Source organism: Chanodichthys erythropterus, chromosome 5 (assembly GCF_024489055.1).
Source record: "Chanodichthys erythropterus isolate Z2021 chromosome 5, ASM2448905v1, whole genome shotgun sequence".
Lineage (NCBI taxonomy): Eukaryota > Metazoa > Chordata > Actinopteri > Cypriniformes > Xenocyprididae > Chanodichthys > Chanodichthys erythropterus.
The window spans coordinates 10,998,914-11,015,343 of NC_090225.1; the positions used below are offsets into that span (position 1 = coordinate 10,998,914).

Sequence of the window (16,430 nt, forward strand, 5' to 3'; positions counted from 1 at the left end):
CCTCAACCTTTCATGCTTCGATCTAAATATAATGCCATAGATCTAAATGTAATGCAGCATTTCTCACGATTAGTTTACTTTGAGAGCTGTAATAGTAAAAACGTGCTAAAAGAGAGAGTAATACTTCAATTCTATTTCAAATGGAAAGACATTAGCCAATCACAGCAGTGGGTGTTTACACTGAAGTCTCACAGCAGACACGCCCCTTAAAACAGAGCGTTCAAACCAGAGGGCAAAAATCAGGGTAGGAAAAATGTCTTTTATTTATAAATTATGACAATTTTGGATGTAAAAAGTAGGGATGTCCAGATCCGATCACATGATCGGAAATCGGGCCCGATCATGTGGTTTCAGACTCGATCGGAATCGGACATTACCTCCCGATCAGGACTCGGATATATATGTATTAGGGGTGCAACGGTTCTCTGTAAAAAAATCGAACCATACGGTTCTCCACTTACGGACCGCACTTGCACTGCGGTCCATCTCGAATGACGACGCATCTATTGGTTAATATGGTTTGTTTAAAATAGCAACGTGGAATACAGACAGAGTTCAGATAATGTATGTTTCAGTCGATGGATGCGCAAAACGTTACAACAACGATAATCAGAAAGCGTGGACAAAACAGTCACTCTTTGTAAACTGTTAACTGCGAGTGTCGTCTGCTCTAATGTCCAGTCATTTACGCCGTCATCACCCGGGTGTTGACACACGTTGCACACGTTGCTGTCTGTATTTAAACTAACTCGTTTAAGCCTTGCTGATTTAAACCTTAAAGAACAAGACGCGAAAGAGAACTCGCACGCGCTGTGAGAAGATTTCTGTGCGCTCATCCGAAGCGCGCACACGCTTATTCCAGTCAGCGCGCAAATACTGAGTTCTCTTTCACGCCTTGCGCTTCGGCGGCCACATTCATACAAAAATTATGTCAACATGCCCGTCCTAGCGAGTATCCTAGCAAACATAGTCGGTTATGTCTTAAGTGAACGTATATTAGCCGAGAAAGACAGTGCATGTGGAACAGTATATGTACTGGATCGTGCATGTCTTAAAGGGAAAACAACTATTCCTGCTGCCTGTATTTAATGTTAAATCAAACAACAAATAACAAAGAAATTACTCACTGCTCTTGACTGAATAGTTTTTGTAACTTCAATAATGATTAATCTTTATTTATTTTATACAGTAAAGATAATATGCAGTGATATTTTATATTTGATTACTATTTGAAAACCGAATACCTGAAAAACCTGAAAAGCACTGTTCCTGGATCTGTTTTTTTGCTCTTCTTTATTCTTTTTTATGTAGGCTATTAAGTATCGGATCGGGACTCGGTATCGGCAGATACTCAAAATCAAATGACTCGGACTCGGAGGCAAAAAAACGTGATCGGGACATCCCTAGTAAAAAGCATACTAACATTATAAGCGCACCCCAGGAAACATTATAAAACGATAAAACAATGCAGTTCATGACCCCTTTAAACACTTCTGGCACCTGAAATTTAAGCGGCCTTGGTGACATCTGTCAAAAGCAAACAAGCTGTGGCAGATAATACACTTTGTTGAAAGATTGAAACTATGTTTTTGCAATAAATATTACTTTTGAATCAAGCACAATAAGTTCCACAATGTGTGAGAAAGGGTCAATAGGGTCAAAATAGGGCTTTAAATTTTATTTGGAAACTGCACCAAAAGATGCACGCTGAACGCTGTCGTTTTCTATCAAGACTTAGCAGAACCTGGCCGTCACATTGGTGCCTTGATACCCAGAACCACAATGAATACATATCTCCTATATCTTGACAAAAATAGACATAAGCTGATTTAATTTTTCATTTTTGGTCCTGAGGATATATGAGTCACAACATGGAGAGCATCTAATCATACTTTTGTGACAGCACTGTGTGTGTGTACTCAAAAGCTGAGTGAGGGTGATGTGGTCCATCCTGTATCGAAAGCCATAGAGGTCAGAATTTGTTTGTATTGTATTGCCATTTTAAGCTTTGAAACGGCATTCTCTATACATTGTGCGACGCTAAAATAACACCATCAGGTTAAGTTAGCGTCAGGTGTCGGCTGGCGTTAAGTTAACAAGCCAGGAAACATGCAAATAAATTTGCTTATCTACATAGCACTTACCCCAGTGTGGATGAGGAATCTACGGCAAGTCGCAGAAATATTTGTCCACATACAGAGCCATATTTAGAGTCATAATTGACCCTTCGCCAGGAGTTTGATTGACAGGCAATCTAACCAATTATCATCTGCCATTCTGTCCGACAAAGCAGTCAAGGGAGTTAGCAGATTAACGTAGGTGTACTTGAACTTGAAAAATGGTGTGTACTGACGTCTTTCCGTGATTGAAACAACATTCCTTCTGATGTTCATTTATGTTTATTTGATGCTATAAATGAACTAGTAGGAAGAGATGATTGGTTCACGAGCCGCTTGAACTGAGGCAGTACAGTGATCTGTCACGACACATTAAAGAGCTACAAAATGGTATTTATTTTAAAAATTTCTTTAAAAATGAAAAAATTTGATATTTGAGACTTTGTTTCATATCAAAAGTAACCTGCTCTGTCTTGTCTATCGACACGTTGTCAGTGTCCTCTTTGCTCCGCGATGTAGTTTTCACTGTGTGAGAACATGATGTGGGGCAACAAATAGGCATGGCTTGTCGGATGCAGCAACAGTAACTAAAGGGGGCGGGTCTTTGCGAACAGTCAATTACAGCTTTTTCTTATTTTCATCTTAGACTTATACTGATGCCTATCAGCTACAAATATGTAGGCCTATGAAGTACTTAGACAAAAGAAAAACACATTTAAATATCCTTTTTTATATGATCTATAAAATGGTAGTTTATTGTAAAACTGTAAAACAAAGTTCCTCCTACAAATCGTTGGTGCTTTTGGCCAAATGCCAATTGAATGATCTGACTTACCGTAGATTGCTCAACTGCATTAGGGGAAGTGCTATGCAGATGAGCAAATTAATTTGCATATTTCCTGGCATCTGCTTTTGCCTTCACTGCTCATGGAACACTTCGTCACCTTGGAATTGTAAGGTTCTACCAAAAAGACTCGAGGGAGAATTAAATATGAATGATTTATTTGGTACAAGATCAGATTAAAGAAATAATAAAAATAAAATAAAACCCTCGACAAGCTCTGTCTCAAAGTTCTTTGGCGTAGGCCCCCGTCTTTCTCCAGGTCTTGATGTTAGCTGGTAGGTCCTGCCTGAAGATAAAGGCAGGGGCGGAGCCTACCCCCCCTGCGAGTGGACAGGGACCATCCTGGTGGTGGCGGGGAGGATGGAGGGGAACTTCACTACGACACCTACTGGCAGCAAAGTAGTATGGTGAGATCATTGTATATATAGTCGATGTCGAGCTGTGATTGGCTACGCCAGATTGCGAATTAATGACATGCATTAGAGTCTTTCTGGTAGAACTTGCGCATACGCTTTCATTTCTATCTGACATTTTTGTCAAAATTGAATTATTCACATATTCTTCTGACAAATTATTTACATTATGTGGGTTTTTTTTAAGTTGTGTACATTTTGGGATTTTTTTTTAGAAAACAAAAACAGTCTTTCCATAAAGGAGTATGGAATGCAAAAACTTTGAAGCTCAATATTTCAAAACTGCTCAGAATGCAGATAAAGCCTTATAATTCCAAGGTGGCGACTTGTTGAGCTCTGATCAGATGTGTATTCATCAGTGTATAAGAGGGAAATGAGAGTCAGACTGAGTCAGAGATGAGTAAGGAAACACATACACTACTGAAGTGGAGGGGACACTCATAAAAAAAAAATAAAAAAAATTGTATGGATGGATACAGAATGCTTCGGTGTCCCATTATTTTATATAAAGTATTACAGGCAAATCCCATAACCCAACAGAAATGGTTATTTCTGTCCTTGTCATATTAAAATCTCTGACTTTTGATGTAGTCTGACTTGGACTATCAATAAAAGTGATATGTTTTCATGAGATTTGCCTACATAATAACCTCAACAGAAACAAAAAACATGCATTTCAGTGTTCTCACACCACTACGGCCTCTAATCAACACATGCACGCCCCACTTCTGCTGTGTAGTGATGCTTAAGCATTAATAATGCAGAACTGTTTGGAAGAGTTGCTGTTTATTTTGCCCAGAGAACGAGAAGCAACGAAAAAGAAATGACTGAGCTGTACAGAGAAGTTTAGGTAAAGAATCATTGATCGAGGTGAGAAACATGTGAGCTGAAGGCAAGAACCATCTGAGGAAGAAGAACTGACAGACAACAGCAAGAACAAACAGATTATAGATGAATGATGCTGCTCTGAAAGGCTGAGGGACACAAAGACAGGTAAGAGAAAAGGAGAAGCTGTGGGCCGACAACTCTTTCTTCCTGCGAGCAGGCAACATGCTCGATTCCAAAAAGTTACGCTGCCTCCGTCAGGCAAAGCAAGCAGCTTGTGTGAAGCGGTCCCTGTACATATGTCAGTCCTGTGGGTCGTCATTACCTCATCAGGATCTCAGCGTAGCCTCCATTGGCCGTGTGCAGGCCGTCAGGTGCTTGGAGCTACTAAAAGCATGTGATCACTTCATAAACACGCCAGGGGGTCAAGGTTTGGCTGAGTAGCTTTGGCAGTTAGTACCTGCTGGTAGAGACCGCAACTACATCATTATGTGGGCCAAAATAAAAAAATGTAAAAATTGCTGTGCATTCTGACTAAATAACATAAAAGCAACAAATAAATTGCAAAAGAATTAAGGAATTATTTTTCACAAAACTAGAATGAAACTAGCATGAAAAGCAAGCAAAGACGGCAGCAACAGGTTACATTCATCTGCCATTTCTTACACCAGCTGAGCAACTGGCTTGGAGATGAACAGCAATGCTAACAGATAGTATTCTTCAGGTATATCAACAAGATCTACAAGGAGAGTAATGTTGGTTAAATGTGCCTCATGATGTCAGAACTGGTTATAAGCAGCTAGGATGGATACTGTGGCAAACATGGTGGGAAACGTATGTTATGCTAATGGAGCCGTAAGGTCAAGTCAATCAAGTCAAGTAAAAATTACATGGAAATAGATCAGACAAATGCACCGCTGCTACTTAGTTTACTGAAAATTTAAATCTAATCACTCAGGATTTTTATCTCGAGTCCCCATGAAGACTCTTACCTTTTGACCACCTAAACATTTAATCTTATAATACATTTTTTCTATTAATGTATTTAATCTGCCCTGGCAATGTAAAAACAGCCATTTCAGAAATATGCGCATAAAATACTTTAAAATACGATTAAGATACACTGCTGTTCATAAGTTTAGGATCTGTAAGATATTTAAATGTTTTTTAAAAGAAGTCTCTTATGCTCACCAGTGCATTTATTTGATCAGAAATGCAGTAAAAACAGTAATATTGTGAAATATTATTAGAATTTAAAACAACTGTTTTGTATTTTAATATATTTTAAAATGTAATTTATTCCTGCGATGGCAAAGCTGAATTTTCAGCATCATTACACCAGTCATCAGTGTCACATGATCCTTCAGAAATCATTCTAATATGCTATTTTGCAGCTCAAGAAACATTTCTAATCATTATCAATGTTGAAAAAAGTTGCTTAATATTTTGGGTGAAACAATGATACATGTTTTTCAGGATTCTTTGATGAATGGCAAGTTTACTTATTTGAAACAGAAATCTTTTGCAACATTATGTGTCTTTACTGTCATTAAATAGGAATTTAATGGATCCTAGCTGAATGAAAGTATTAATTTCTTTCTTTCAATAAACAAACCTTACTCACCCCAAACATTTGAATGGTAGTTTACTGTAGGATTTGAGTTATGGGATTATACTGTAGGTCAAAGGTCCCTGGCTGTTGTGGACCAGGGGCCAGATTCACGAATATCTTAAGAAGTTAAGAAAATTCTCAAGATAAATACTAAGAAGTTTGTAAGAATGTTACTAAGTGCAATTCTTGAAAAATTCTTAAGAAATTCTCAAATATTTTCTTAAGAATATCTTGATTTTTTATTAAGAAGAAAATAAAAGGCTTTGGTGTTATCTGATTGAAAGGCAGGTATTGCTAAAGACTCACCAAATTAAAACACAAAGCCCGTCTTTTTGCAGTACCTGCAGATTACCATATATCAAATTAACCGTGCAGACTATTTTCAAACGACTGGCTTGACAGAAGTTAATCACTCAACGTTGTGATTTTAATACACCTTGTCAAGTTAAAATAGTTATTTTAAAAGAGCATATGTGAGCGCATCATGTATACATGCAAATGATCAAACAGTGACCACATTTATTGTACTAGTAGTAATATGTATTATATTTAGCTAGCTAGTGTTATGTTGTAATTCTTAATATTTCAAACAACACAATAAATTCATTAAACATCTTACATTTGGGTATTTAATACAGGTTGGAGGTTATCCTAACTTTATGAAGTTAATGATTTTTAAGAACATTCTTTTCGGGAATATAAATATTTCTTAAATTTTAACTTAAGAACAATCTTAAGAAAAAAAAAGATAAGATTCTTAAAAAGGTTTTTGAGAATACAAAATATTCTCATCTTTTTCTTAAGTTAGAAAAAAAGAAAAAATTGGCAGTTAAGAAGAATTTTATTCTTAAGAATGTTTCATGAATCCGGCTTCAAGAGATAATCGATGACAGACTGAATAGAAAGGCAATGACAGACTCAAGTTTCTCTTTCCTGAGATTTCTGATAAACAGGGATTACAGGACAAACAGCAGCCTCATCCTTCTCAAACCTGTTTTCATGTCCATACACCAACTACAGGGTAAAGCTATGAGGTGGAGAGCCATTCCTGCTCTACACTAGATTCTCTGAACCAAACTGCCATTTAACATATCTAATTAATTTTGACAGACGTAATATATAGACATGATGCCCATGGCCAGGTGAATGTTATTACACCAGTCTTACATACAACACTCTCCGTCTATACTCCTGTCTCTTTTCATGACCTTTTCACCAAATCACTTCCCGAACAAATACCTGCCAGTTTCTCACTGCCTTTTCCCCAACCACAAAAAAAAAGACTTTCACACCTCAAACTCATGTACGAGATGAATGAGAGGAGTTGTGTTGTATTATTGAACACAAGAGCTGGTGTGGAAGTGAGGCCTTGGTTACTAACAACTAACAGAATTCAGTTTTTATATTGAATTATGCTGTACCAGAAAGAAAGAAAGAAAGAATGAAAGAAAGAAAGAAAGAAAGAAAGAAAGAAAGAAAGAAAGAAAGAAAGAAAGGAGTTTCACAATTATTTTTATGCAAACATTGTCATGATTGACCACTGTTGACACTTTCAAATACTCGAATATTAGTGCTGATCCCTAAATTAATAAATAAAATTAATAAATAATTAAAATCTTAAAGGTCTTAATAATATGGTTTTATTTACTAAAAAATACTTAAAAATTTTAAAATAAAAATGATTTGAAATAACACAACAAAAATAAAATAAATAAAACTATGAAAAAAGTGTGAAAATATGCAAACAATTACCTGATTGTAATTGGACTAATAGCACAGTAAGAATAAAAAAGTCAAAAGTTTTTACTTCTTGATAAATATAAGCATCATGGCAGTGGCACAACATTTCATGTGCTTGTCATCTCCTAATTAGGACCCAAAATAGATAAATATTAAGTCTGCTTTTTAAAACAAAGAAAATGGAGGATGTTATTAAGTATGCAACAACAGCAGGAAACTCTGTATATACATGTAATGTGCACATGTCAAAAGATTAAATCCGATTTGAAGCTTGTGACATATAAACACGCAACGTCAACCTGATTACTTTATTTAGCATTCATGTAAACACTATGTTCAGATTCATGAAATGAAATCATTCTGATTGAAACAAAAGGTGTCCATGTAACTGTAACTACTGTACTTTTAGCCTGACACTGGTATATTATGCAAACTTAAAGCACTAATATGAATATTTAAGATACTCATTTGCACACTTTAGGAGAGATAAGGCACAAAGTTGTCCCTTTGAGGTACTGCCCCTGTCAAAAGCTGTTACACCCCTAAAGTTACAATTTTTTGCAATTTTTTCCCACAGTGCAGAATGATATGAAATGCCCTTAGTCTTTTTGGATAGTCTTTGATGGTATTTTCCCCCCTGCCCAGATTCTCATGCATTAGTCAACGCGCACCAACTGTTCACTCGCACAAACTCTTTGTCATGTCCGCCTGTGGACACGCACACATCACCTTCTGTCCATTCACACTGCACACATTAATCCACACGTATGTGTGTCTAAGTTGCCATTCTCTGCTGACCTATATCCAGATATAAAGCAGATAAAAATACGCTCCGAGTTGCTTTCAGTGTCATAAAATTCGACTTCAGGGCGGATCTCCATCGATCCCCTTTCCCTGACACATATATGCCATCGGCTGCTAGAGCTAAAATAAAACTGTAGTTGCCAAAGGGTAAACATACTAACCCACAGGTTAATAGAATTTTAGCAGAGTGACAAACACACACACACACACACACATATCAAAACCTATACAGTGAATAAGCAAAACCAGAGACGGTGACAGAGGCAGAGAACTGTAGAGAAAAACACAGTACAGATGGAAAGAGGAAGATGAAAAGAGTGACAAAGCAGAGAAAAGGGAGACGGTGCATGACAGGCCATGGGAAAAAAAAAACAGAGTGAGAGAGATAGTCTGATGAGATAGTAATGAAATCATTAAACCGTGTGAGAAACAGACTAGATTCAATGAGAAGAATAACTATAAGGAGGGACATAAGCACATTTTTATGCAGGATAGAGAGAGATACAAGATAAAGGTTGATTCTTCTGAGAGTTGTAAAGAAGAAACTTTCAACAAAGTGTTCAGGTCATATTTCATCTCAGAAATCGTTTTCCTTTGTTTTCAGACCACCAAGGTCAACATGAAATGTTGTTCCCAATCATAATCTGTTGTGTCAGGTCAAGCCACCTTTATTTATATAGCTCTTTTTACAATGCAGATTGTGTCAAAGCAGCTTTACAGTGATAGCAGAAACATAATTTGGCTATCATTGTCCAGCTTAAGTAAGTTCAGTATTGATTCATTCAGTTTTAAATCATTAGTTATTAATTTAGTTAATTTATCTTTACAGCAGCTCTGGAGAAAACAGTGACGTCATCATCTGGTTCAGTTCAGTTTGCATACAATGGTGTCAATGTAGACAGATCAAATATAAAATGTCCCCAACTAAGCAAGCCAGAGGCGACAGCAGCAAGAAACCCAAACTCCATCAGGTGACAAAAATAGAGAAAAAAAAACCTTGGGAGAAACCAGGCTCAATCAGGGGGCCAGATTCAGGCAGTGTGTTATAGGTCAAAAGTCAGATTTAGATTAGAATAGTCAAATATTTAATCCAAAATTGTTTCCAAGATAAACAGAATTCAGAATTCAATGGGGAATAAAGGTGGGGCAGGACTTTATTTTCGGCTGAAAACGTAAGTTGTTTAAGAAAGGATTTTTTTTAATAATGTGCACAGATTATTTGTGAGCCATAAGACCCGAAACATTATTTTAGAAATTATATAGTGTCATTATTCAAGTTTTTTTCAGTATTTTTTGCTGACAATTAAAAAAAAAAAAAAATGTATGGTCCTAAGTATTCAGACCCTTTGCTGTGACACTCATATATTTAACTCAGGTGCTGTCCATTTCTTCTGATCATCCTTGAGATGGTTCTACACCTTCATTTGAGTCCAGCTGTGTTTGATTATACTGATTGGACTTGATTAGGAAAGCCACACACCTGTCTATATAAGACCTTACAGCTCACAGTGCATGTCAGAGCAAATGAGAATCGTGAGGTCAAAGGAACTGCCTGAAGAGCTCAGAGACAGAATTGTGGCAAGGCACAGATCTGGCTAAGGTTACAAAAAAATTTCTGCTGCACTTAAGGATCCTAAGAGCACAGTGGCCTCCATAATCCTTAAATGGAAGACGTTTGGGATGACCAGAACCCTTCCTAGAGCTGGCCGTCCGACCAAACTGAGCTATAGGGGGAGGAAGAGCCTTGGTGAGAGAGGTAAAGAAGAACCCAAAGATCACTGTGGCTGAGCTCCAGAGATGCAGTCGGGAGATGGGAGAAAGTTGTAGAAAGTCAACCATCACTGCAGCCCTCCACCAGTCGGGGCTTTATGGCAGAGTTGCCCGATGGAAGCCTCTCCTCAGTGCAAGACACATGAAAGCCTGCATGGAGTTTGCCAAGATGGTGAGAAACAAGATTCTCTGGTCTGATGAGACCAAGATAGAACTTTTTGGCCTTAATTCTAAGCGGTATGTGTGGAGAAAACCAGGCACTGCTCATCCCCTGTCCAATACAGTCCCAACAGTGAAGCATGGTGGTGGCAGCATCATGCTGTGGGGGTGTTTTTCAGCTGCAGGGACAGGATGACTGGTTGCAATCAAGGGAAAGATGAATGCGGCCAAGTACAGGGATATCCTGGAACGAAAACCTTCTCCAGAGTGCTCAGGACCTCAGACTGGGCCGAAGGTTTACCTTCCAACAAGACAATGACCCTAAGCACACAGCTAAAATAATGAAGGAGTGGCTTCACAACAACTCCATGACTGTTCTTGAATGGCCCAACCAGAGCCCTGACTTAAACTCAATTGAGCATCTCTGGAGAGACCTAAAATTGGCTGTCCACCAACGTTTACCATCCAACCTGACAGAACTGGAGAGGATCTGCAAGTAGGAATGGCAGAGGATCCCCAAATCCAGGTGTGAAAAGACTCATGGCTGTATTAGATCAAAAGGGTACTTCTACTAATACTGAGCAAAGGGTCTGAATACTTAGGACCATGTGATATTTCAGTTTTTCTTTTTTAATAAATCTGCAAAAATGTCAACAATTCTGTGTTTTTCTGTCAATATGGGGTGCTGTGTGTACATTAATGAGGGGAAAAATGAACTTAAATGATTTTAGTAAATGGCTGCAATATAACAAAGAGTGAAAAATTTAAGGGGGTCTGAATACTTTCTGTACCCACTGTATAACAATACAATATGGTACAATTATACCTCAAAATCCAAAATTTTGACACAAAATAATAACAGCAAATCCATGTTTTCTCAGCTTGGAGTCCAGTTGTTATGTGAATTGCAGTGATCAATTTGCTTCTTTTTTTTCTGTAGCTTTCCATAAAAATATACCTCAGATTTTGTGTCAAAATTGTTTGTAAATTCGATCGCAAAGCTCTTTCTCATTTTGGATGTATTTTGTGTGTTTTTTGCGGCATTCACGCTGAAAACCAATGCAGCCACTCAGTAGGCGTAACCGCAGTCAGTGACATCACATTAATTATGTAATAATTAAAGTACACATGAAATCAAAATTGACCTTATTTATTTTGTTATTTTGCTAGTTTTCTGGTGAACAATTCATCAGTGCAAGTCAATCAACACAAAAAAATTGTTTGGCTTCATAATATTTAATCAAAATCTGAAAATGCTCCTCCCCTCTGCAAGGGTGCCCCTTCTCTAATGACATCAGTTTGACGGTTGGGGTTGAAATCGCATAAACCACTCCCCTGCAACCGTTAGTCTTCTAAGAGCGAGAGATGGAGAGGAGGAGCGCTGAAGTAAAACCCTGCCCTCTATTCAATATTCTATTTCACTTGGAAATACGTCACAACACTGGAGAAAAGTCGTTTGCAACTTCCGGTTCACGCGGACTTTAAGCATTTTTTATAGGGAAGGCGTAGGACATACAGCGTAAGCTTTTTGAAGAATACGAAAATGCGGTTTTGGCAGAACCACTTGGAAGGCGATCATTTGTTTATATAAAGCATATACATTTAAATTTTTTTTCGAAAATGACAGATTGTTTCACTAGATAAGACCCTTATTCCTCGTCTGGTATCGTTTAAAGCCCTTTGAAGCTGCACTGAAACTGTAATTTTGACTTTCAACCGTTTAGAGGCCATTGAAGTCCACTATAAGGAGAATAATCCTGGAACATTTTCATCAAAAACCTTAATTTCTTTTCAACTGAAGAAAGAAGGACATGGACATCTTGGATGACATGGGGTTGAGTAAATTATCAGGAAATTTTTATTTGAAAGTGAACAAATCCTTTAATGTCACAATGAACAAATGTCACAAATTATCTTAATAATAATAAATATTATTTTAAAGTCAAATAAAATAAAATAAAAAACTAAAAGAAGAGACCAAGATGACCTAGACATTTTTGTGAGATTAATCCAGAATATGTAAAACATCTTAACATGGATTAAAGTCACGATCAGAGAGAGTTAACAGCCCCCATAGCAGAGAGATAAAGTCGGAAGAGGAGTGAGAGTAAAGTCTTTCTCACTCTGGGGCTTTGCCGCCCTTAATTAACTGAGCTGGCATTCTCTCTCGCACCGTAAAGGCAGTTCTTACTCCGCTCCCAGCTAAGAGGCCTTCACAACAAAATTAAACTTGCCGCACTCACATGACTAAAAGTAATAAAGACTAAAAAGGTCAGTCAACATTGTCTTACAGTGATTGGGGTAGAAATGTATGGCATGACATTAATTTTAAAAGTCAGGTAAGACGGTGTGTGCTTGATGAGATAAGAAGATAAGACAGTGTGTGAGAAAAAGACATTATCAGGTTTCATCCAGCCACAGACTTTTAGAGGACTTAAAGGGTTAGTTCACCCAAAAATGAAAATTCTGTCATTAATTACTAACTACACGCTCCGAACCACTGATTCGAACGATTCGAAGATTCCTTAAGCTTCAAAGATTCATGAAGCAGTGTTTTGAAACACTAGATATTGTTGAATAAAGTCGTTTTTTTGGGGGGCGCACAAAAAGTATTCTCATCACTTCGTAACATTAAGGTTGAACCACTGTAGTCACATGAACTGTTTTGTATATATGTCTTTAGTTGCTTTCTGGGCATTGAAAGTGTTAATTATCTTGCTGTCAATGGAGGTCTCACTGAGCAATCGGATTTTATCAAAAATTTCTTAATTTGTGTTCCGAAGATGAACGAAGGTCTTACAGATGTGAAACGACATGAGGGTGAGTAATTAATGACAGAATTTTCATTTTTGGGTGAACTAACCATTTAATGAATATTCTCGGATGAATATAATAAATTCAACTCTTCCCAAAGTTTACTAAAAAAAACTTCTCATAGTAGAGTAGCAGACAGCAATCTATGAAAGCAAAGGCAAATATCACAAGTATATATGCAACTAAAACACTGCTGCTTTTACGCAAAGCTGGTGTAATACAATGCAGATAACTGAATTCCACTAAAACGCAATGTCTCCGTCCATTTTTAGTGTAGTAAAGACATGATGCCACAAATATGATTAAGATAGAGGGAATCCTTACAGTTCACCAGCTGTGTCATTCACATAACCAGCTTTTAATTCCTCAAACAACAAATAACAAACCAAATAACCTCTTTTTTGCATGGCATAATGTTCTATCTAGAGGCTCTAAATGTTTCCTCGATATGACAAACCAAGACAAGTGTTTCTCTCTCACCACACATTTAATTGAGCTCTTTAAGTCCTTTAACAAAATGACAGTAAGTGCAGTAAATGTGGAGGGTACACCAATATAAAAAGATTAATTATGCAAAGAAGAAATCATTTTTGGCAAGCACCGAAGTGAATGAGTGTCATCCCAGAGAGAAATTACTGCAAATGCAACCTTGCAGCAAAATAAATGGAGAAAATTCATGAACCACAATAGTCTACAATTATCACAATCATGTGAAGTAATAATCACTTTGATGAATCTTTTTAAAGGTTTCTACATTCTTGTTATAATCATGAAGTATTTATCCTACTCGATAATGATCTAATTAGACAGTGTAGTTGAGTTTGTGTTCATAGCTTGATATCGCTCTGCAAATCTGCCATTCCTGGTGGCGATGACCTACCACTAGTTTAGTCTGTCATCTTTAAAATTACAACAGGCATAGCACATCTTCTCAGGCAGTGTTGGGACGTAATAAATGTGCTGAAAACATGGGTAGCACAATCTTGTCATGCAGGAAATACCCGTCAGAATGCCTATATGTTGTGAGGCGAGACCACCAATCCTAACCTTAACCTTAAAAGTTGCATTTTCTCAGTAAAGTCCTTACCGTAAACTCCTTGCGTTTGCACGTACCGGTGGAGTACTGAAAATAAAAAAATCCAGAAAAGCTCCATCTTCAGGTGCGATCCCTCATTACCTGCAGGGAAAACCACAAAAGTTCACAATCACTGCACAGGACACCACAGCACGAGCTCAGCATTAAAATGAGTGCTCCTGCAGCCAGAATCATGTCATCATCATCATCAGAGATTAAAGTAGCCTAACAAAACATTATTCACCAGTTGAAGTATTTTTATCCCTGCATTGTTCCAGTGCATGCATGCATGGGGGTTAAGAAGAGACAATTCATTTGCCAAACCTTGGATTATCTGCAGATTACAGAATCTGTGCTATTGTTTGATGGGATTGAATGCAGCAATCATGGGTTATTTTTGAAATTGGTGGGCGGTTAAGGGCGATCAAATACATGAGTTATTAAACCTGGCCGGAATTCAATATCATATTGGTCAGAACAAGAAAGATGTGCACAAGCATCCAAATCCAAATTTACACTGAACTTTCTGCTGGAAAGCCAGGCTGTGTTTTGGCACATGATACCTGGTTCTTCAGCCATCTTGTACCAGCAGTAAACCAGCTACCAGCAGGTTATAGCAGATTTTTTGGAACATGGTAGCTGGTCAGTCAGCTATTGACCAGCGTGCAACAGCTAATGGCTATTTTTAAAAGGATTTTACAACAGAGGGCTGGGAATTGTTGTTAGAAGTAAAATTCTCGACTGGTTTTGACTGTATTTGTTTCATTTGAACATCGAATAATGCATTTAATAACTAATAACATAGCAACAGTAGGCTACTCAGCACGTTCCTAATAGACTCACCAACAGAACACTGAGCAAAGTAAATACTTCATTATTAAGCACTTTTTAATAAACGTACATAACATTTAATTTAACAAAATTTAACTAAAATTCTTCATAGACATCCTTTAAAAATGTCATCAAATACACTATAGTACTACACTATGCACAAGTATTAGCAAGTACGCTACAACTTAAGTACGCATAAACGACTATCATCTGTAGTAAAACATCTTAAAGATATTTTAAACAAATCACAAACGTTTTCTGTGATATATTTGCCACGTGTACCTCTAAAAAAGGTGATTTCCGTAGGTCTACTACTGATTTGTCCATCTACAGCCCAATACTTAGGCTATCCTAAAGTCCTCGAGCAGCGTACTGTTGCTATAGTAACCCCCTCAGGCGAGCGCGACAACGCTTCGCGAGCGTCTACTAACTTGTAAGTCTTACTTTTGTGGTTATTAAAATGCTTTTAAAATAATGTTCTTCGGTGCTTTTAAGACCTCCAAACATTTTTCTTACTTTTTTGAAGGGTTCAATTCTTAATTGAGGATAGGTCATCCCCCATTTGTCGCATCTTTTCCGGTACGATTACAACTGAGGTAAGTGTAGATACTTCAAATCACTTTGGAATAAAGCAGCTCAGTGACAGATTAATACAATTATTAAAGTTACAGCACAAGACAACTAGAGATTCATGGCAGAATTTCTCCACAGTCTGAAGTTAATTAAATTCATGAACAGTCGGTCACAGCTCATTTGAAGAAAAGGGTTTCGGTACATTTATCAGCGCGCAGGGTTAAAATCACACACGCATTAGTAAGAAAAGTTCTCTCGTGTCTGCTTCTAGAAGTACGCGCTATAAAAAGTGAGAATGTGCATACGTTCATTTGTGTGACTTACGTACTCAGGTTATTTGAATTTGAATAAACTATGTTAATTTAGATGTCACCACATAAAACGCGTTTTAGAATACCTCACAAAACATTTCTACAGTCTGTAGCCTATTGGGTGTGGACATTGAGCGTTCACGAGCACTCACATTTAGACTGTTTCAAGCACTCAAACCTCTTTTAAGAATAAGATGTGCAGATATAAGATACCGCTTACCTTTCTCTATGCGGGTTCAGCCTTTAGATCACTGCCTTCCGAAATAATTCCCTTAGAAAATAACGACTTTCAGCAGAGGACTGGAGTTCCAGGTGTTTAGTTTGTTGCGTGTTCAGCAGGAGCGCAACGATGTCTCTCCGTCCAGAAAATAAAGACAAAATTCCAACACATTCTTCCAGGCAACTTAAACTGACATGAAACTCTTCAAGCTATAGGACGCATCCACACATCCAAGGGCGTCTTCATGGAAAGCTGCAGTCCGCTGCGATGCGATCTCTCAGAGTGACTGACTGAAACTCTTGTCCTGTGGTCTTCTCCTATC

General features: G+C 37.6%; 1 protein-coding gene across 1 annotated transcript in view; it reads right to left on the reverse strand.

The window, feature by feature from the left end:
• Window positions 1–14,252, reverse strand: part of LOC137020599 (MAM domain-containing glycosylphosphatidylinositol anchor protein 1) — a 221,049-nt gene extending 206,797 nt beyond the window's left edge. The window contains exon 1 of the mRNA XM_067386365.1: window positions 14,186–14,252. Within this exon, the coding sequence (XP_067242466.1) occupies window positions 14,186–14,252 (67 nt within the window). The remainder of the gene's footprint in view (window positions 1–14,185) is intronic.
• Between the last annotated feature and the right edge of the window lie 2,178 nt (window positions 14,253–16,430).